Source organism: Bison bison, unplaced genomic scaffold, assembly GCF_000754665.1.
Source record: "Bison bison bison isolate TAMUID 2011002044 unplaced genomic scaffold, Bison_UMD1.0 scf7180017864466, whole genome shotgun sequence".
In the NCBI taxonomy this organism is placed as follows: domain Eukaryota; kingdom Metazoa; phylum Chordata; class Mammalia; order Artiodactyla; family Bovidae; genus Bison; species Bison bison.
Window position 1 is genome coordinate 11,003,654 of NW_011495027.1, and position 22,687 is coordinate 11,026,340.

Here is a 22,687-nt window from a genome sequence, read left to right on the forward strand (position 1 = left end):
CCCGGGTCTTCCTTCAGAGGCTCATGCAACCTCCACTCATCTTGGGGTGGTATTGAGAGAGAGAGCAAATAAGTTACAGTGTCCATCCAGGACGGGGGGCCTCTCCTCAGGGGAGAAAGTCGCTTGTGCTCCTAGTTTGGAGACCAAGTCTCTTCCCAACAGGGGTACTGGGCACTCAGGAATGTAGAGGAATTCATGAATCACTTGGTGCCCACCCCCCATCTGACATTTTCTGGGCTGGCAAAATGATTTAATCATCTCTTCTCCTGATACCCCAGTTACAGCAGTAGTCTTTTTGGACAGTGGTGCCACAGGTTTTACTACCGACAGTTCTGTTCCTGTATCCACCGTGAAGTCAATGTTTTGGTCCCCCATTTTTAAGGTTACCATGGGCTCTTGGGGACCTGATATCTCTGAGCCCTGGCAGCCTTATTTAAATTTCAAGTCAGCAAGCCCCACAACTGCAGGAGCTTCCTCTTCCTTCCTTGCCTTAGGGCATTCATTCTTCCAGTGGCCAAAAGCTCGGCACCGGGTACACTGGTTTGGCTGTAACGGGGCCCAGGGCCTCCACTGGGACCGGTTGAAGGACTGTCCTGTCCCTGGGGCAGAGGAGGTTTTTCAGGAGGGCCCGAGATGAACTTTCCCAGAGCAGCAGCTAGCATTGCAAATCTCTTGTCTGTTCTCTTTCGTTCCCTCCGGTTCTCTGGCACAGTGCAGTTTCTGCTTAATTCCAATCTTGTCACTACTCACTGGGAGAGGTGGGTATAGCTTGGGCGGTTTGGCTGGAGCCTGATCCTGGATGTGTTGGCCAGAGGCTTCTGTCATCGGGATCGGAGCCTGCCAAGGTGGCGGCTCTATGACCTTGGGGAGAGCTGGCAGAGGAGCAGCGACTGCTGCAGGACTTCACCTGGCCCTGGATTGGGCATTAAGGCGGCCTCCGGTCCTGGTGGAGCACTGGGAGGCAGGCGCGTCGTTATCCGGTATGGGGGAGGGGTCAGGTCATCCCTGTCCAAATCCTATAGAATTTCCTTTTTTATCATCAGTCATTTTTTTGTGCCATTAATGTTTTTCCCTTTCCCTTCTGGATACAGAACCTTGTCCAAGTAGGAGGGTCTTGAGCTAACCCTAGCCATGAGTCAATATGTGGATATTGATCCAGGTGTCCTGGCTCTCCTGTGACTACTGTATAGACTGCTTCCACTATTATTAAGTTCATGGTGTCCTCTGGTGGCCATCCTACTCCCATAGGGGTCATTTGACCTCACAGAGTATGTGGAGGTGGTTAGGCTTCATCTTCACCCCATAGTCTCCTCCTAATCCCTTCTTAAAATTTTTAATCATGCACTCCAATACAGTTGCCTTAGATTCACTTCCTCCCATCTTGCTTACCTTCTCGGACCTTCTTCTACTTTTCCTTTTCGTTCTGTCTACGAAGTTCTCAGTACTGTATATACTTCTGATATTTCCACTCAATGACACTTAAATTGCCATTCTGCCTCCTTCCTAATTGGGGTGAGAAGAGCCTTACCTGCCAGATGCCAGAGGGAGAAGGGGGATCGGCATGCCTTCACCTGCTGGTCAGCACAACCGAACCAGAACACCACGTGGTCCCAGACTGTTTCTCCCTTAAAGTCTGTTCTGCCTTGGTGGGCTTGATCAGGTGCGGATGAAAACACAGATGGGTTAAACATCCCACGTCCCAGGCCATCTCTGGGAAGGCCAATTCATACTCACTTATGTATCCCCTTCCTTCTAGCCTAACAATTCTGAGGGGGTCAAGAATTTCACAGCAGATGGGACACCTCCTAGGGGAGCATACAAGGACCAGTTTTCTATCCTAAAAATCCCCTGGCGATCGCTGGTAAATAATTTTCCCTGAGATGGCGTGGACACACCTCCTAAATGACCTTTACAAATTTCCTTCCTAAACCGTAGCACACTTGTCGACCTGAGTACTGAGCAATTGCTGCTGCCTGCCTATTCCAGGCCCCTGTAGGTCCGTGCCCCTTCTAGTCCCTCCCAGGGGGGTGATCAGGCCCCCTCTTCCACCCTGCCGAGTGGGTTCCTCCTCATCTGAGCGCTCAGTTCCCTTGCTGCCGTTCACTACCTGCCAAAGTGAAGAAATGGGGCGTTGAAAGGCTGAATTCTTCCAGAGGGGCGAGGCGACTTCCCCCCTCTAGGAGATTCAAGCCACAAAGCCTCGGGGTGGCCTCAAATGAGACCTGTCTCCTCAAAGTGAGGAGGTTCCCGGCCCAAGCACCAAATGTTGCAGCCACGCGTTCCGGGAAACAAACTCACTCAGAAGGACAATGCAGATAGTGGAGTGCAGTTTATTACACCTGCGGGCCCAAGGCAGAGTCTCCTCTTAGCCAAGGACCCTGACCAGCATCTGAAAATCTTTTATACCCCGTGTGTATTATGTGTCTGAACCCACCACTCCAAATTCCTTGAGACTTACATAAACCAAGGAAAATACAATCCCAATAACCCCATCATTTCACATGCTATGTGCTCATGTGCTCAGGATGTGCTCAGTCAAGCAATTAGCCAGTAATCAATAAACCCGAGGTTACACTCCAATAGATACAGAAAATTTTATGGCCTGTCTGGAGGAAGGGGTGATTAGTATATATTTCTCTGAGGCGATGAGTAACCTAGATACGATCTTCAAGGTTCCCCTGTCTGGAGCGGGTCTTATCCTTTTGTTGTTGTACTCATAGGCACTAAACACAGAGTTCAGAGTCCATTGGAAAGGTGGCTGGGCATGATCAGCATGAACAGGCCTAAGATGGAGTCCAGGCCCTTTGAATTCCTTCTTCATATATACATATGGTTACATATGTACATCATAAACTTTTTTGATAGAAATTTGCTCTTCCCACTTAAGAGAGCTAGCAATTGAGAGATTTTCTTTTAGTAAGGAAGCTGCTTGATGAAGCCATCTGAGCCTGCATTTTAGAAAATGAATTCAAATTCCTTGTCTACAAAAAGTATGTAATTTTGAGAAATTTGATGTGTATCCTAATTCAAATTGCTGACTTTTTATTGTATATATGCCTTCATTGACATCATTGTGTTTTACCCTAAGCAAAATCAAATGTTACATGACAAATTAAAAGGGGAAAACTATTGATAATGCCTAATAAAGACAAACGAAAGCTCTTTAATATATAAAGAACTAGAAATAAGGAAAAATCATCAAACCAGTGGAAATATATGCAAAAGGCATGAATGGGAAAGGAAATTAAAACAAATAAAAAGAGTTCAATCTCAGTCATAAAAAGAGAAATTCACTACCAGATTATTAAACATCCTGAGTTTGGCACTGTATTTTTGTGGGTGATATTAGGGGGAAATAGGCATTCTCATACATTGCTGGTAGAAATGCAAAGTGATATAATCTCAGTGGAGAGACATTTGGTAATATTTACTAAAACCACAAATTTGTTTACCTTTAACTTGGAAATCCTATTTCTGGAAAGCTACCTGCATAAGTATAAAATGAGGCCTTGTTTGTCATAACAAAAGACTAATAATAGCTCAGTTGTCCAGTAATAGGATATTGGTTGAATAAATATGCAATGAATACTGCAGCTAAGCGGGTAAAAAGAAAAAAGGAGTTTCTCACTGAATTGATTGTGGAGAGATTGCCAGGATGTATTGTTGAAGTGAAAAACCATATTTACTATTCTGGTTTTACATAAGAGCTGTTGTCGGGGGTGGGTAATTTGTATTGTTTGTGTATGTATATGGAAGCACTAGAAGACTAGATTTAAGATCCTAACTTAATTAATGACTCTCCTATAGAAGGAGTTTCCTGTTTTTCTGCTGTCTAATTTGTGTTATACAAAAATTTATAAGTAAGAAACTTGTAAAAATGGTTACCTATTTACTAAACATGGGAATGATACTTCTGTATGTACTCTTCTATATATAGTTCTGACTTTTGAATTATATAAATACATTACTTATTCAAAAAATAAAATTAAGTCATGTTTTGGAAACCTCAATGAATGAAAATTAAAATACTTTATTATAAAATATATATTCAAAAAAGTATAATAGAAATATATGTACAGTTAACAGTGGCTCAGTAGTAAAGAATCCACCTGTAATGCAGAAGCCGCAGGAGACATGAGTTCCATCCCTGGGTTGGGAGGATCCCTTGGAGCAGGGCATTGCAACCCACTCCAGTATTGTTGCCTGGAGAATCCCATGTACAGAAGAGCCTGGTGGGTTACAGTTCATAGGGTCGCAAAGAGTAGGACACAACTGAAGCAACTGAGCACGCAAAGAATAATTTATCCATTTTATTGTTTGTGGGCATTTCAGTTCTTCCCATTCTTATATAATCTTCAGGTACAAAAGTTTCTATCAGATTTATACCCAGGAGTAATACTGTTGAGTCTTAACATGTTCAACTTTACTGGATAATACCAAGAACTTTTCCAAAGTGTACCACTGTTTTACAAGCCAAATGTATTTACTTACTTGTTCACCATCTGCTGAGGAGAGCACTGATTGTCTCACATATCTTCCCCAACACTAAGTACCTTAACCTATTTTTCTGAGCTACTTAGTCATTTTATTGATAATTGTTCATTGTATTATATATAATACTTAGTGAAGTAATTCAAAATAGATTGTTCTTTTTCATTTTTCAGATGTCTTTTTCATCATCTACCCCTGTGGATCAGGAAATCAAAAGTCTTCGAGAGAAACTTAATAAACTTAGGCAACAGAATGCTTGTTTAGTTTCACAGAATCATTCTTTAATGACTAAAATAGAATCTGTCCACTTTGAATTGACACAGTCAAGAGCAAAAGTATGTTTCTTGAAATGGTGACTATGCCAACAGAAAAGAATCTCTTGAGATTTGTAATTGGAAAAATATTCCTTGTATTACCTTAATGTGTTATATATAATGATTTTTATTTTGATAATATATCAACCTATTAAAGAATCAATTTTATATGAATTTAATACTTGAAAATTATTTAGAGGAACTTGTATAATATATGCATTTAGATAAGTCAGAACTTCTTAAAATTCTTAAGATCACCAATTTGTGTGGTTTTGCTTCTTGTACAAAGAAAATATATAGCTTACTTATCTTCTTTACAATAATACATCCTCATTGTTGAAAACTTCAAAAATAGAAAAAAGGGAGAAAGATAACCCAGTTTCCGTGATCTAGAAACTACTTTATTGGTTTATCATATAATTGAATATTACACATTTGAATAGTTTTGTTTTTTCCTGTGTTTTATACTTCTTATATAGTCTAAGCATTTTTTGGTGCATTTACCTAGCTCTTCCAACAACCATTTTTTATGGTAGCATTAATGTTTTCTTATGTGAGTATACCATAACTTAATAACTCCCCTGTTTAAGTGGTTTCCTTTATTTTTCTATATGATTGATATTATGCAAAAAAATTAGAAGAAATGAAAGAGTCCAGTAATAGGGGCATGGTAAATATATATATATATATATATATATATATATATATGCATACATATAATTAATTGCTACCAAGCTTACTTTTGTTACTTAAGGTGAAAGCATATATCAATGTATCAGTACTACAATATATTAATATATCAGACCTAAAACATATATCAATATATGAGTACTAAAATGCAAAGTTATTTGACTTTCATGGGACTTTGTAAAGTTTAGATGATATTTGTAGAGGCACTTAGAGTGGTATCTGTACAGTCAGCACTCAGAAACTTACCTGAAATATTTAGTGGCAGAAACAAACACACAGTAACTAATCTGTTTTTTTTTTTTATAAAATGAGCATATTTGTCTAAATGTTTGTGTTTTAGTACGTGTATATATATATACATATGATGTATATAAGGAAAGAAAGGCTGTGCTATAACTCTGGTAACTATTAGAGCGTCATAGTGAGACTTTGTTTTTTAGACATAATTGTTTTAAGTAGTACAGTTATGGGAGGTATTTTATTTTTCTTTTGTTCTTTTCAACCAAAATAAAGTACACTGTTGTGCTTAAGGAGAAAAATGCTGCAGTGAACATAAAACTTTTTTGGTGTTTGGGATTTATTTCTGGGGTAGATTTCCAGAATGGTCAAATCACACAGAAAGTGTTTTTTCAGGCATTTACTGCACTCTGTCTACATTCAATGGTCTACTGATTAAACAAAACAAAACAAAACTATACTTTTAAATTTCTTTGAGGCAAAAATATCTTGTTTTTCTTGATTTCTTATGAGATTTACCTTCTCAGTGCATTTGCCATTTCTTTTGATATGTCTGTTTATTATATTTTAACTTTTTAGTCCCCTATAGATTCTTTTTAAAGTCATAGAGGCTTAATTATTTGAAGTCTTAGAGATATTAAGAGTTTTACTATTAACTACTGAACTATTAACATTTTAAGTGTTCCTTTCTTTGAGCATATAAATACACCAATGGTTATTCTAGGCAGTAAGATATTTGTATTTTATATACTTCTCTGTTTTTCTTTTTTTTAAGAACTGGGGTATTTTGGCTTATTGAGTTTTATTTTATTTCATTTTGGCTATGCTGGATCTTCACTGGGGTGTCCTCTTGTTGAAGAGCATGGGCTCAGTAGTTCTGGTGCTTGGGCTCTCCAGGTGTGGCATGTGGGCTTAGTTGCCTCACAGCATGTGGAATCTTAGTTCCCCGATCAGAATTCGAACCTGTGTATCCTGCATTGGAAGGTAGATTCGTAACTACTGGACCACCAGGCAAGTCCCCTATCTCAGCATTTTCTAAATTGTTTAATAAAATATTTTTTAGGGAGGTTGCCTTTTCCAGGGCAGGTCTCAGCTTTGATGTTGTGTATGTGCCGCTTTTGGAAATCTTTTGCTCCGCTTTGTACTGGACAACATATTCATAATTGACCTTTTAGCAAAGTCTGTGTAGTAGTTACAGTTCTGGATCTTAATGTCTTGTCCTTTCTGGGCTTATTACCCTTCAGGCCTGCTGCCCAGCTGTCTTCCTGGGACTTCTCTTTGATGTTCTTCCAGGTTGTGTCTACGGTTTCCTGGGATCTCATGTTGACTTTCTTGGTTTACTCTTTCTGTAGTTGAAGCATATTTTCCAGTAGCTTCCTTGCCTGTTTGAAATGTCTTAATTTCTCCCCAACACTTGATTGAATTCTAGAATGAAAATTATTTTCCCCCAGAGTTTTTAGGACACTGCTTTTTTGTCTTATATCCTCTAGTGTGTGTCTGGAATGTTTAATTCCATTGTGAATTACATTTCCTAGCGTGTAAGATATCTTTCATTTGTTTTTCCATTTATGATAGCTTTTAGTATTTTCCTTCTTTCTATGGTGTTTTAAAATTTCATAGTGATTTATCTTTGAGTAGACCTTTGTTATTTATTGTACTGGTTACATAAAGATCTTCTGGTTGAAATCTTGTGTCCTTTGGTCCCTGAAAATTTTCTTATGTAATCTTGATTATTTTTTTCCCTTTGTTTTCTTTCTTCTGTCTTTTTTAACCTGATTGGTCCTTTAAATCTTTCAAATTTTTGCCTGGTATTTTCTGTCTCTTTGTCTTCTTGTGATACTTTTTCAGAGATTTCCTCAACGTTGTCATCCTATTGAATCTTTTATTTTGGCTGTCATAATTTTTCATTTTCTAGAACTTTTCATGTTCTCTAATTGTTTTGTATTTGCAATATCCTCTCATTGCTCTCTCAATGATTTGTGTGTGTGTGTATGTATGTATGTATTTGCCTTGCTTCTGCCAGTTGCTTTTAACTTTTGTTTTGACCTCTCAGATGTTGGTGTTCTGGCTATTTGTATTTAAGAGAAGGCACTTAAATGCTGTTTGGAAACTCTCTGCAAAGGTGAGATTTGTTGTCCACTGAGCTTCATTTGTTGGTAATGGTTGAGGAGGTGGCTCTTTTGCAGGGAGCAATCTCCCTTCTCCCATTCAGTATCCATATGTGAGGTCTTTTACTTTGAAGTTCTTGAATTTCTGCAGCAAAGAATCCTTTGATTTCTTACCTGTGAGATAGCCCCACATGAGGTGGGATAGGAGGCTAGAAGCTGACTGTTCTGTATTAATCTCTTTGTTTTTTAACTCTACCTCATCTCTGCTCATCATTCCACAAAATGTTTCAAGAGTCCCAAATGTTTCCTGTTCAGTTTCTCCAGATTAGTAAACTGTCTCTCTCTCTTCTTAAGTGGAAGGCTGTTGGTGACTCTTGACTCCTGGTGTTCTGAGCATAGGAAAAGGAGGGACTTATCAAAGAGATCTTGAACTATGTTCCAAGTTTTCTCTTCTAGACCTCATCACTGTCCTGCACTATATACCTCATGCTTCCTTTTTCTGGGAATATTTAGTGTTCTTTTCCAGACACCATTTAGGTTGTTGATTTCCATCATCTTACATTCTTCATAGTCCAAGTTGTATTTTCTAGGTTTTCTCTAGTAATCATGTTTTCTAAATTTAGGCTTTAAAAAGAGTCAGTAGTATTTTTATGTAATTTTAAATGATTTGATCTTTGAAATTTAAATTTCTGATTTATGTGAAATTAATCTTTTTAGTTAGTATCGGTAGAGATTCTCTTTTATTTTCCCTAAATAGTTAACCAGTTATCTTGTGATACTAAGTTGAGGATAATGGGAGGAGCTTACATGAGACTGGCTTGTGATGATGACATGCCCATGTAAGTTGATAGACAAGATGAGCTTCATAATTGAAGAATGATTGGGGAGTTCTATTGAATTTCCATCAGATGGTAAGAGAAACTAAGGAGCAAATAGATTAATTTATTTTGTAAAGAAAGTACTCTGAAAGTTGTTTTTTGTTTTAGGTTTCTATGCTTGAATCTGCTCAAAAACAGGCAGCCAATGTACCAATCTTAGAAGAACAGATTATAAATTTGGAAGCAGAAGTTTCAGCCCAAGATAAAGTTTTGAGGTAAGATTTACAGCTTTTTTTTTTTTAAACACATTTCATTGATTAGAATGTAACATCAGGTGAGTGTGTGAATCTCATCCATATTTTCACCTGGGAAATTGCTAACAATGTCTGTTTTTATCATATGAAATCTCATGTTGTTGTTTAGTCGCTAAGTCCTGTCTGACTATTCGTGATGCCATAAACTATAACCCACCAGGCTCCTCTGTCCATGGGATTTTCCAGGCAAGGGTGCTGGAGTGTGCTGCCATTTCCCAGGCAAGGGTACTAGAGTGTGTTGCCATTTCCTTCCCCAGGGGATCTTCCCACACAGGGATCAAACCTGTGTCACTTGCATTGTGGGTGGATTCTTGACCACTGAGCCACCTGAGAAGCCCATTTACGGCTTTAAAATACTTATTTTTGATATATCTTGTTAAATTTTGACCCCCACCCAGGCTTCCCTGGTGGCTTAGATGGTAAAGAGTCTGCCAGCAATGCAGGAGACCCAGGTTCAATCCCTGGATCGGGAAGATCCCTGGAGAAGGAAATGGCAACCCCCTTCAGTATTCATGCCTGGAAAATCCCATGGATGGAGGAGCCTGGCAGGCTACACCCCATGGGTTTGCAAAGAGTCAGACATGAGTGAAGTGACTTAGCATGCACACACAGATAGACTGTCTCAGAACTTGATGAATCTGTTTTCAGTTTATCATAATTCTTGGCTGCAGGATACATGCAGTTGTATGACAGCTAAAAAAGACTAAATCTAAGCTATTTATTTATATGTTTTCATTAATATGAACTAGTTTACTTATTGTCCTACGTAGTTATGCTCGCTACTTTGATGGGAATTCAAAGAAATACAAGGAATCAGGCACTTTGTAATTTGTCTTCCTTTTCTGTTTTGAATACATGAGAAATACATGCATATTAAATAGCATATTGTTCCATTTTAGTGATTCTCAAAGATTAATTCTGGGACCAGCAGTATGAGCATCATCTGGAAACATGTAAGAAATGCAAATCTCAGTTCTGGTCTCAGACTTTCTGAATCACAGACTCTGGGAGTTGGGACCCAGCAGTCTATGTTTTAACAAGTCCTACAGATGATTCTGATGTACACTAAAATCATCTCTCATGACCATCAGAATTTTGTAATTTTTTTAGTAATACATATATTATGTTTATTCCTAGGTATTTTGTATTTTTGTTTGTTGTGAATTTGTTCTTGTTCTTTTTTTTTTTTTTTTTTTTAGCCATGTGGCCTGTGAGATCTTAGTTCCCTGACCTGGAATTGAACTCAGGCCCTTGGGAATGAGAGTGCAGAGTCCTAACCACTGAACTGCCTGGCAATTCCCAATTTGTTCTTATCCTGTTCATTGATAGAATATAGGAAGGCTGCTGCTTTTTGTATAATATAATTATTTTCTAATTGGACTATTTCTCATACCTTTAATAAATTCTGATTTTTATTTTGATTCTCCAGGGATTTTCCAGGTAGCTAATGATATTATCAGCAAAAAAAGAATTTTGTCTTTCTTTTCTGAAATTTATACTTGTTACATTTTCATTTTTGCTTTTTGCAACTGTCAGAAAAATCATTGGATATGGTGGTGATAATAGTCATCCTTATCTAGTTTCTGAAATATACCTAATGCTTCTAGGTATCATTAAATAGGGTATCAGCTTTTGTTTCAGACACATTTATCATTTGATGGCAGCATCCTTTTATTCCTTGTTAAAACTCATAGTATACCAGTGATGTATAAGCCTTTTCTCTGCCTCATGTAAAATATTTGTTTCTCTTAACTCAGTGATTTAAAATAATAGAATCCCAGACGTTGAACTGTTCTTGCATACCTGAAATAATCTCTTCAACAGCCTTTAAAAGTATCTTTATTTTATAGAGAGGCAGAAGATAAATTAGAGCAGAGTCAGAAAATGGTAATTGAAAAAGAACAGAGTTTGCAGAAGTCCCAAGAGGAATGTATAAGGTTGAAGGTGGACTTACTTGAACAAAGTAAACAAGGAAAGAGGTATGTGTTTTTAAAGGAAATAATTGTATTTCTAGGGGAAAAACAAAGAATATATAGTACCTATTTAAAATTCTGCATAGTTTTTGAAGTAGAAAAAATTTCAGAAATTTGTCAGTGAAAAATTTAATGTTTTTCATCCTTTAATTTTTAAAAATTTTTGATTAAAATTTTCACGAGTAGACTTTATATGTTATTGGCATTTTGAATTGGGATTAATTCCTTAAAGCCTGATAATGATTATCGATGAAATGACATTTACATATTTCTTAAATAAAATATATAAGATAATGTGGTTTGGTCTTCCTTTAGGAATAGATAAGTAATGCGAAAATATCTATTTTGTATAAGCCATGTCTTTTCTTTAAAGCCATATCTTAAGATAAAGTTTTCTAGATAACTGACCACGTAATTATTAACTTTGAATGTTCATTAACTTTTAAACTAATAAAGATAAAAGCTTTTTAGTTTAATGAGATTTTACCATATAATAATGTCATTGTAACAGTTTTTATACAGGGTAAAATCAAAATCTGCATTTTTATCATCTTTGGCAACAAAAATATGTTTTAAAACTTCATCCTATGATATAAGTAATGTTATGAAGAAAGTGTTTTTGAAAAGTTGTCATAAATAGATAAATATTTGTTTGCATGTGCATTTAAACTTCTAAAACCTGCTCAAATCCTGTCTATGTCATTTTTTCATTAAAATGAGTTTGGAAGAATATTTTCTCAGCAGTGTTTGGTTAGTATGGTTCAAGTTACAGTATATATTTGGTAAGCATTATTACTTAGTGGAAATGTTTAGTTTTGGACTCAAACCAGCTAGGTTTTAAAGTCTCAGTGAGTTTGTTACCTTGAAGAAACTATTTAACCTTCTTGAACCTCATTTTGTTCATATTAAGTCAAGATGATATTGTCTTGATGTGAGGGATAAATGAAAAAAGAAATGTAAGGTGCTTCATAAATAATAAACACTAACCATTGTAGCTATTGTAAATATAAACTGTGTGGTCGAATAGTCTGAAAATCAGACTTTACTTACTCAGATGAACAGATGAGATACAAAAGAACATCTTTTCTTCATGTATTATCTTGTTATTTAAAATAACAAGATAATACATGAAGTTGGAGAAGGCAATGGCACCCCACTCCAGAGCTCTTGCCTGGAAAATCCCATGGATGGAGGAGCCTGGAAAGCTGCAGTCCATGGGGTCGCTGAGGGTAGGATACGACTGAGTGTCTTCACTTTCACTTTTCACTTGCATGCATTGGAGGAGGAAATGGCAACCCACTCCAGTGTTCTTGCCTGGAGAATCCCAGGGACGGGGGAGCCTGGTGGGCTGCTGTCTGTGGGGTCACACAGAGTCGGACACGACTGAAGCGACTTAGCAGCAGCAGCAGCCTTATAGCTAAGAAAAAGTACAGAAAGAATAACTAGTTCTCTGCAGAACTTAGAGATGATTTTTTATGGAAGGGGATTTTTTTTTTGTTTGATTGTACTGGTTCTTCGTTGCTCACATGGGCTTTCTCCTTTTGGAGAGAGAGGGGCTGGCTACTCTCTAGTTGTGATGCATAAGCTTCTCATTGCGGTGCCTTCTCTTATTGTGGAGAACAGGCTCTGTGTGTATGGGCTTCAGTAATTGTGGCTCACAGGCCCAGGTACTCCCCGGCACATGAAATCTTCCCGGACCAGGGATCAATCATACCTGTGTCCCCCACTGGTCTACCAGGGAAGTCCAGGGGTAGGGTATTGACTTTGCTGTCATAAGGTGGATAAGCAGGGGTGCATGTGTTCTGGACAACATGTGCAAAGGCAGAGAAATACAAAAGAACATCTTTTCTGAAGAACGCTAGGAATTTTGTGTACTTATAAATGGACAGATATAGTACGACTTAAGGAAAAAGACAGGCTTGGTCCAGACTGTAAATGGCTTTTTGTTTTATGCCAAAGGATTTGTATTTTAACCCAGGAAGCATAAAACATCAATTCATATTTTTAGGTAGAGATGTGATATGAAGACTCTTGGAACTTTTTAAAGAACTAGAATGAATATTAATATTCTAAAATTGAAATGTCAAAATCTTTACAAAGACTTTTTTGAGGGTAGAGATTAATCATAATGGATTAAAAAGCCAGTGTAAGTCAGAGATTGTTTAGCTTTATACAGTTTATAAGAGATATACTTAAAACATAAAGACACAGAATAAATAACAAGGTCCTGCTGTACAGGACAGGAAACTATATTGAATATCCTGTGATTAAACCATAATGGAAAAGAATATGAAAAAGAATATATATATATAACTGAGTCACTTTGCCATATAGCAGAAATTAAATGCAACATTTTATATTTTTAAAAAAAAACACATAAGGACACAGAAAAGATGAATGCAAAGGGATGAAAATTAGTATTTTAGGCAGAAAACAAAATAGGTATAGTTATATTAGTATCACAGAGTAGATTTAAGTGCAAAAAGTATTACTAGAGTTAAAAAGAACTCTTGTATTTATATATATGTATATATCGGAGAAGGCACTGGCAACTCACTCCAGTAGTCTTGCCTGGAAAATCCCATGGACGGAGGAGCCTGGTAGGCTGCAGCCCATGGGGTCATAAAGAGTCGGACACGACTGAGCGACTTCACTTCACTCACTTCACACTTTATCACTGGAGAAGGAAATGGCAACCCACTCCAGTATTCTTGCCTGGAGAGTCCCATGAACAGAGGAGCCTGGCTGGCCGTGGTCCATGGGGTCATAGAGAGTTGGACACAACTGAAGTGACTAAGCACGCACGCACACGTGTATATATGTATATATATAATGTTTAGGTAACACTTCAGCAGGAAGCTATAAAGATTCTAAACTTATATCTAATAATCTAGTCCCAAAGTACATAAATAAAATAACAAAATTTCAGGTAGAAATGAACAAATCTGTAATCATACAGGGAATACTTTTACTGATTTACTAGAATTGTTAGATTAAGCAACAAAAAAGTAAGAAGCTGAAGAGTTGAGTGACTATTAATCTAATGGATGTATATATGGAATCCTGTAGCCAACCATTTGAGAATGCACATTCTTTTAGACACTCCTAGAATATTTATACTTTGTTACCTTATTCTTCCAGAAAACATGAATTTTAACAAAAATAAAAATATTTATGTCATACATAATCATCGTCTCAGACCATAGTGTAATTAAATTATATATGACAGCCCTACACCCCGCCATGGTCCTCCCTCCCTGAAAACCATGTAGTTTGAAAATGTAAAATCAGCCTTCTCGCTACTCGTGGATGATTGAAGAAATTATGATGAAAATTGGAAGACTTAGAACTGATACAAAAAATGTTTCATATTGCAGCTTGTGGGCTGTAGCCAAAGATATTCTTAGAAGAAAATTTTTAGTCTGTTCATGTATTAAAATTAGTATATGAATGAACTAAAACATTAAATTTATATAGTCAGGAAAAGGACATAAAAGAAAGAGCATCAAAAGAAAAATAGAAGTATTTAAATAATAAAGGGTGAAACGGATATATAGAAAACAATGAAACAATAGAGAATCCCCAAAACCCAGATCTGTTTTTTTTTCCCCCACAGTGGCCAAGATAATGGGCATTACATAAGATGAATCCAGGAGAAAATTAATCCACAAAAACCAATATTGGAATTGAAAAGGGTCCCCTAAATTACAGATTTAGCTATGATTTAAGAAATAAGACCAAGTACTGTGAACCATTTTACAATAATACATTTGAAAACTTAAACTAAATAAATGATTTTCCAACAAAATAAAGTTTAACAAAACTAACTTAAGAATAAATTGAAAACCCTAGTTTTTTAACCATTAAAGATATTGAATCAATTGTTAGAAATTTCCCCACAAGAAATAAAATGATCAAAATGATGATGATGATTCCATATATATGTGTTAGAATATGGTATTTATTTTTCCCTTCCTGACTCACTTCACTCTGTATAATAGGTTCTAGGTTCATCCACCTCATTAGAACTGACTCAAATGCATTCCTTTTTATGGCTGAGTAATATTCCATTGTGTATATGTACCACAACTTCTTTATCCATTCATCTGTCAATGGACATCTAGGTTGCTTACATGTTCTAGCTATTGTAAATCGTGCTGCAATGAACAATGGGATACATGTGTCTCTTTCAATTTTGGTTTCCTCAGGGTATATGCCTAGGAGTGGAATTGCTGGGTTATATGGTAGTTTTATTCCTAGTTTTTTAAGGACTCTCCATACTGTATTCCATAGCAACTGTATCAATTTACATTCCTACCAACAGTGTAAGACCATTCCCTTTTCTCCACACCCTCTCCAGCATTTATTGTTTGTAGACTTTTTGATGAGGGCCATTCTGACCGGTATAAGGTGATACCTCATTGTAGTTTTGATTTGCATTTCTCTAATAATGAGCATTGTTGAGCATCTTTTCATGTATTTGTTAGCCATCTGTATGTCTTCTTTGAAGAAATGTTTGTTTAGGTCTTTTTCCCACTTTTTGATTGGGTTGTTTGTTTTTCTGGTATTGAGCTGTATGAGCTGCTTGTATATTTTGGAAATTAATCCTTTGTCAGCTGTTTCATTTGCTATTATTTTCTCCCATTCTGAGGGTTTTCTTTTCACCTTGCTTATAGTTTCCTTTGCTGTGCAGAAGCTTTTTTAAGTTTAATCAGGTCCCACTTGTTTACTTTTGTTTTTCTTTCCATTACTCTAGGAGGTGGGTCATAGGGGATCTTGCTTTGATTTATGTCATCGAGTGTTCTGCTTATGTTTTCCTCTAAGAGTTTTATAGTTTCTGGTCTTACATGTAGGTCTTTAACCCACTTTGAGTTTATCTTTGTGTGTGGTGTTAGGAAGTGTTTTAATTTCATTCTTTTACATGTAGCTGTCCAGTTTACCCAGCACCATTTGTTGAAGAGGCTGTCTTTGCCCCATTGTATATTCTTGCCTCCTTTGTCAAAAATAAGGTACCCATAGGTGCATGGGTTTATTTCTGGGCTTTCTATCTTGTTCCATTGCTCTATATTTCTGTTTTTGTGCCAGTACCATACTGTCTTGATGACTGTAGCTCTGTAGTATAACCTGAAGTCGGGAAGCTTGATTCCTCCAGCTCCATTCTTCTTTCTCAAGACTGCTTTTGCTGTTCAGGGTCTTCTGTGTTTCCATATAACTTGTGAAATTTTTTGTTCTAGTTCTGTGAAAAATGCCATTGGTATTTTGATAGGGATTGCATTGAATCTGTAGATTGTGTTTGGTAGTATAGTCATTTTCACAATATTGGTTCTTCCTACCAAGGAACATGGAAATCCCTCCATCTGCTTATGTCATCTTTGATTTCTTTCATTAGTGTCTTATAGTTTTCTGTGTACAATTCTTTCATCTAGAAAAATGGTACTGAAGAATTTATTTACAGGACAACAGTGGAAAAGCAGACAGAGAACAGACTTACTGACATGGGGAGAGGGGAGGAGAGGGTGAGATAAATGGAAAGAGTAACATGGAAACTTATATTACCATATGTAAAATAGATAGTCAATGGGAATTTGCTGTATGGCTCAGGAAACTCAAACATGACTTTGTATCAACCTAGAGGGGTGGGGTGGGAAGGGAGACAGGAGGGAGTTTCAAAAGGGAGGGGATATATGTATACCTATATCATATAGGCTGATTCATGTTGAGGTTTGACAGAAAACAGCAAAATTCTGTAAAGCAATTATCCTTCAATAAAAAATTAATTTAAAAAATGATGATGATTAGAAGAAACATTTCCATTATGGCTCACAGTAGCTAAAATGAAAAAGACTCACAGTATCAAGTTTTTAATGTTGTAGAGCAACTGAATTTTAATATATTTCTAGCAGGAGTATAAATTCATAGACCAGTTTGGAAAACTGTTTACCAATGTCTACTAAATTTAAACGTAAGTCACCCTATGATCCAGAATCCATTCTAACAGAAGTGAAGGCCTATATCTATCAAAAATATGTGCAAGGGTGCTCAAAGTAGCTGTATTCATAATTACTAAGTGTTCATTAATAGTAGAATCAATAAATATATTCACATTATGAAATATATGCATTAGTGAAAAATATCAACTATAGCTATTTAACAACAGAGATAACACAGATATAATGTTAAGCAAAGGAAGCCAGATGCAAAAGAATACTGTGTATTTACTTAGGAAATCAAAAATGGGCAAAATGAATGTGATGTTAAAAGTCCAAATAGTGCTTACCATTTTGAATAAAAAGTATTGACTGAGAGGGTGCATATGGAAGCTTTTTGGGTGCTAGAAATGTTCTGTATTTGATCTGGATAGTAGTTATGTGGGTACATAGGTAAGAATTGATGCTTTTGAATAGTGAATCAATCCTAAAGAAAATCAACCTAAATATTCACTGAAAGGACTGTAGCTGAAGCTGCAGTACTTTGGCCACCTAATCCGAAGAGCCAACTCATTGGAGAAGATCCTGATGCTGGGAAAGATTGAAGGCAAAAGAAGAGGGTGGCAGAAGATGAGAGGGTTAGATAGCATCAGTGACTCATTGGACATGAATTTGAGCAAACTCTAGGAGATAGTGGAAGACAGAGGAGCCTGACATGCTATAGTCCATGGGTCCCAAAGAGTTGGAGATGATTTAATACTGAAAAAACAGCATTTATATACAAATTCATTCACTTAAGATGAGCACTTTTATTTTAATGAAAAATTAAAATAAAATAGAAACTATATGTTAAATGTAAAAAAATCTACAGAAGAATAGGTACAGTCTTAATGGAAGTTTAAAAATGTGCTCAATATTTGTTTTAATCAGGTAGGGCAAGATACACAGACATGGAAATGGCTATCCTGAAGGAAGTTTTTATACTCAAATTACTAGAAATAGGAGACATGACATGTCATGTAGAGGGGATCATACAGGGAAGTTTAAGTATGAAGGTGTTTAGAAGACAGAGGGAGTAGGGAGAAAAACATGAACAAGAGATTTTACTGTGATTTCTGTGGGAAGAAATGGTTGAGGTTGAGTATTCAACCTTCAGATTGGCTAGTATGAATAATCTCAGTAGGCTGGCATGTAAGGCTGTCTTGAGTTGTCTGATACCTGGTCCTGGGGTGATTAGGACAGGAGACTATTGGCCTGGAGTGTGACAGCCAGATAGAGGACTGGAGGGTAGGCTCTGGGTTGCTTAGTTTGTATATGAAAGGTGCACCCCCACGTGCATAGTCTACTAACCACTGAGAATTGGCTAGTGCTGGGAGGGCCAGTGTTCATAGGGTCAGTAAGACAACAGATGTCAAAACATCAGACTAAAATGATAATACAATGGAGAAAATAATAAAACTTCTTTGAAAGTCTTAAGAGAAGATCTAACTAATGAGGTATATACCATTTTTCTGTAAGGGAACCCAACATAAAGGTATCAGTTTTCTCCCACTAATTTATATGTTCAGTACAATACCAACCAGTATCCTAACAAGTTTTGATAAAAGTTAATGAACCAACCCTAAAAATTGTGTGGAAGAACCAAAGTTCAAGGACAAATAAGGCACTTTCGAAGCTGTAGGCCAAGGCAGAGAACATGTCTATAGATAAGCAAGACTTCTAAAGTTATACTAATTAAGTCAATATGATATTTGTATATGTGTGCTTGCTAAGACACTTCAGTTGTGTCCGACTCTTTGTGAACCTATGGACTGTAGCCCCCCAGGCTCCATGGCTACTGTCCATGGGATTCTCCAGGCAAGAATACTAGAATGGGTTGCCATACCCTCCTCCAGGGGATCTTCCCAATCCAGGAATTGAATCCCTATCTCATTATGTTTCCTGCATTGTCAGTCAAGTTCTTTACCACTAGTGCCACCTGGGAAACTCGATATTGGTATAGGTATAAACAGAAGGTTAGTCGTACAGGACAAAGACCCTTAAGCAAAAACACATATGGTGAAATCTTGTTATGTAATAAGTGGCATTACAAATCAGGACAAAGGATGGATGAATCAATAATTTAGGTACTGGACAAACTGACATCAAGTGTTTCATTTGTGATATAGTGAGAAGGGTATAGCACCAGTTATGTGGTGTGCCTCTCAAGAATGAATAGCCTGAAACTAGTTACGAGGAAACATCAGACAAGCTCAGCTTAGTCTTCTGTAAAACAACTGTTTATTCTTGAAAAATGTCAGAGTCATGAAGGACTAAGAAAAACTGAGAAGATGTTCCAGATTAAGACTAAAGAGACATGATAACTTAAAGCAATAAGTGATCCTGGATCAGAAAAAAGAAAATTCCATAAAGAAATGATTGGAATAATTAATAACATTTATATATAGTTGGACCATAAAGAAGGCTGAGCACCGAAGAATTGATACTTTCAAATTGTGGTGCTGGAGAAGACTCTTGAGAGTCTCTTGGACAGTAAGGAGATCAAATCAATCAGTTCTAAAGGAAATCAACCCTGAATATTCATTGGAAGGACTGTTGCTTAAGCTCCAATACTCTGGCTATATGATGTGAAGAGATAACTCTTTAGAAAAGACCCTGATTCTGGGAAAGCAGGAGGAGAAGTGGGCAACAGAATATGAGATGATTGGATGGCATCACTGACTCATTGCACATAAGTTTGAGCAAACTCCAGGAGATAGGGAGATAGGGAAAGATAGGGAAGCTAGGCATGCTTCATTTCCTGGGGTCGCAAAGAGTGGGACAGACTTAGTGACTGAGTAACAACATAGTATCAATTTTAGATTTCTTAAATTTGATAGTTACTTATGGTTATATGAAACAATCTTCATATTCTTAGAAGACATGTGCTGAAGTATTTAGGACTGAAGTTTATTAATTACTCCAGAATATATAGTTCAGTGCAAAAATATCTCTCAAATGATAGACATAAAGCAGTGGTAGCAAATTGACAAAAATCCACATTAAGGGGTTACTGATTTAAAATTTTAAAAACAAAAACTTCAGAAAATGATGCTGGATGAATTGATTATTGATTAAAAAGTTAAAATAGATTGCTCATACAATACCTGCATTAAAAAAAAATTCCAGATGTATTAAAGGCCCAATTGTGAAAAGGAGAACTATTAGAAAAAATATAAGGGAATCTTTTCTATGTTGTATCACGGTAGGGAAGGATGTTTTAAAATGAAAGCCAGAAAACATAAACATTACAGGAAGAGATTGCTGTTGTTCCGACACTAAGTCATGTCTTAGTGCAGCATGCCAGGCCTCCCTCACTATCTACTGGCGTTTGCCCAAGTTCACTTTCTTTGAATCAGTGATTCTATCCAACCGTCTCATCCTCTGCCACCCTCTTCTTCTTTTGCCTTCTATCTTTCCCAGCATCAGGGTCTTTTCCAGTGAGTCGGCTCTTCGCATCAGGTGGCCAAAGTATTGGAGCTTCAGCTTCAGTCTTTCCAATGAATGTTCAGGGTTGATTTTCTTTAGGACTGACTGGTTTGATCTCCTTGCAGTCCAAGGGATTCTTCAGAGTCTTCTCCAGCACCACAGTTCAAAAGCATAAATTCTTCAGCGCTCAGCCTATTTTATTGTCCAACTGTCACATCCCTGCATGACTGTCGGAAAGATCACAGCTTTGACTATACGGACCGTTGTCGGCAAAATGATGTCTTTGCTTTTTAAATATGGTGCCTAGGTTTGTCATAGTTTTCCTTTTAAGAAGCAAGCAGCTTCTAATTTCATGGCTGCAGTCACCATCTGCAGTGATTTTGGAGCCCAAGAAGAGGAAATCTGCCACTGCTTCTACTATTTCCCCTTCTATTTTCCATGAAGTGATTGAGCCAGGTGCCATGATCTTAGTTTTTTTTAAATGTTGAGTCTTAAGCCAGCTTTTTCACTCTTCTCTTTCACCCTCATCAAGAAGCTCTTAAGTTCCTCTTTGCTTTCTGCATAAGGGTGGTGTCATCTGCATATCTAAGGTTATTGATAGTCTCAGCAGTCTTGACTCCAGCTTGTAACTCATCTAGCCCAGCATTTCGCATGATATATTCTGCATATGTTTAATAAGCAGGATGACAATATACAGCCTTGTAATACTCCTTTCCCAATTTTAAACTGGTCAATTGTTCCATGTAAGGTTCTAACTGTTGCTTCTTGACTCGCATACAGGTTTCTCAGGAGGCAAGAGGGATGGCATGGGGTAGGGGATATACAGTAATAAAAGACAAAGATTCTGAAGAGATAAAGGATAGGAAGTTCAAATGGCTAATGAAACATGAAAGTTGCTTAACCTTACTGTTATCAAAAATGTAAATTAAAATTATAGTAAGTTTATAAAGCTACAGTCATTTCACACTGTTATTTAATTGATTGGCAAAAGTTTTAAATTTGATAGTAACTACAGTAACTTACTGAACATTTATTGTGTATAAATGCTTCTAAGTGCTTCTGGTGTGTAACTTACTTATTTCTCATACTGTCATATGAGATTGATAATACTCTGCATAAATAGATGAGGAAACCGAATTAGAAGTTAAAGTCATCCCATTAGAAAGTGGTAGAGGGAGAATTTGAACCCAAGTAACTGACTCTAGGCCCCAGGGAATTGAATACCATGCCAGATATAGTAGTGTAAAGTGGTTATTTAGAAAGATTATGGAAACAAGTTACGTTTCAAGTAATCTGTGAGATCTTGGGCAAGTTACTTAACCTCTCATTTTCTGATTTTGGGCACCTACTTTTTTTTCTTTTAATACTAAGAAGGTTTAAAAAATTATTTATATTTTTGGTTGTGCTGGATCTTCGTTGCTGCAAGGCAACTGTCTCTAGTTTGCGGAGAACAGGGTGGGGGCTATTCTAGTCGCAGTGTGTAGGCTTCTCATTGTGGTGCCTTCTCTTGTTTCTACACACAGGCTCTAGGTGCACAGTCTGTAGGTGCACAGGCTGAGTAATTGCAGACAGAGGAGCCTGACAGGCTACAGTCCATAGGGTGCAAAGAGTCGGACACAACTGAACTGACTTATCACACACGTGGGCCTCCAGTGTGCTTAGGTTTCAACAAACTCTCATACCTATTGCCAAGGAGCTATGCATCACAGATGTTCATTGCAATACTGTATTAACTGGAAACAACCTTAGTGCCTAGCAACTAAAAAAATGGATGAACAAATTATACTATTTTTATACCACACAATAGTATATAGTAGATTTATTTAAAAATGAACTATAGTCACAGGGGTGAACATACACAGATCTTAATGATAATTAATAAAAGTAGTCTGTAGAAGGACGTATATATACATTGTGGTACCATTCATATGAAGTATTAAAAACATGGAAAAAAGCCTAGAAGGGATGGGGTGGCAGGTGGGAGGGAGATTCTGGAGGGAAGGGACATATGTATACCTATGGCTGATTCAGGTTGGTGTATGGCAGAAACCAACACAATATTATAAAGCAATTATCCTCCAGATAAAAATAAATTTAAAAGAAACATGGAAAAGAAAGTACAGTCCTTCATTGAATGTAAGATTACACAGATTTTAAGGTGTACCGTTATTTTCAGTTCAGTTCAGTCGCTCAGTTGCGTCCGACTCTTTGCGACCCCATGAATTGCAGCACGCCAGGCCTCCCTGTCCATCTCCAACTCCCGGAGTTCACCCAAACTCATGTCCATTGAGTCGGTTATTTTAGTAATCATTAAAAAATACCACCATGAAACTATGGTATGCCATCA

General features: G+C 37.0%; 1 protein-coding gene across 4 annotated transcripts in view; it reads left to right on the forward strand.

Moving 5' to 3' along the window:
• CCDC18 (coiled-coil domain containing 18) overlaps window positions 1–22,687 on the forward strand; it is a 114,458-nt gene that overhangs the window by 7,522 nt on the left and 84,249 nt on the right. For all 4 annotated transcript variants that reach the window (XM_010860464.1, XM_010860465.1, XM_010860463.1 and 1 more), the window contains exons 4-6: window positions 4,665–4,826; window positions 8,827–8,933; window positions 10,823–10,951. In XM_010860464.1, the coding sequence (XP_010858766.1) occupies window positions 4,665–4,826; window positions 8,827–8,933; window positions 10,823–10,951 (398 nt within the window). The remainder of the gene's footprint in view (window positions 1–4,664; window positions 4,827–8,826; window positions 8,934–10,822; window positions 10,952–22,687) is intronic.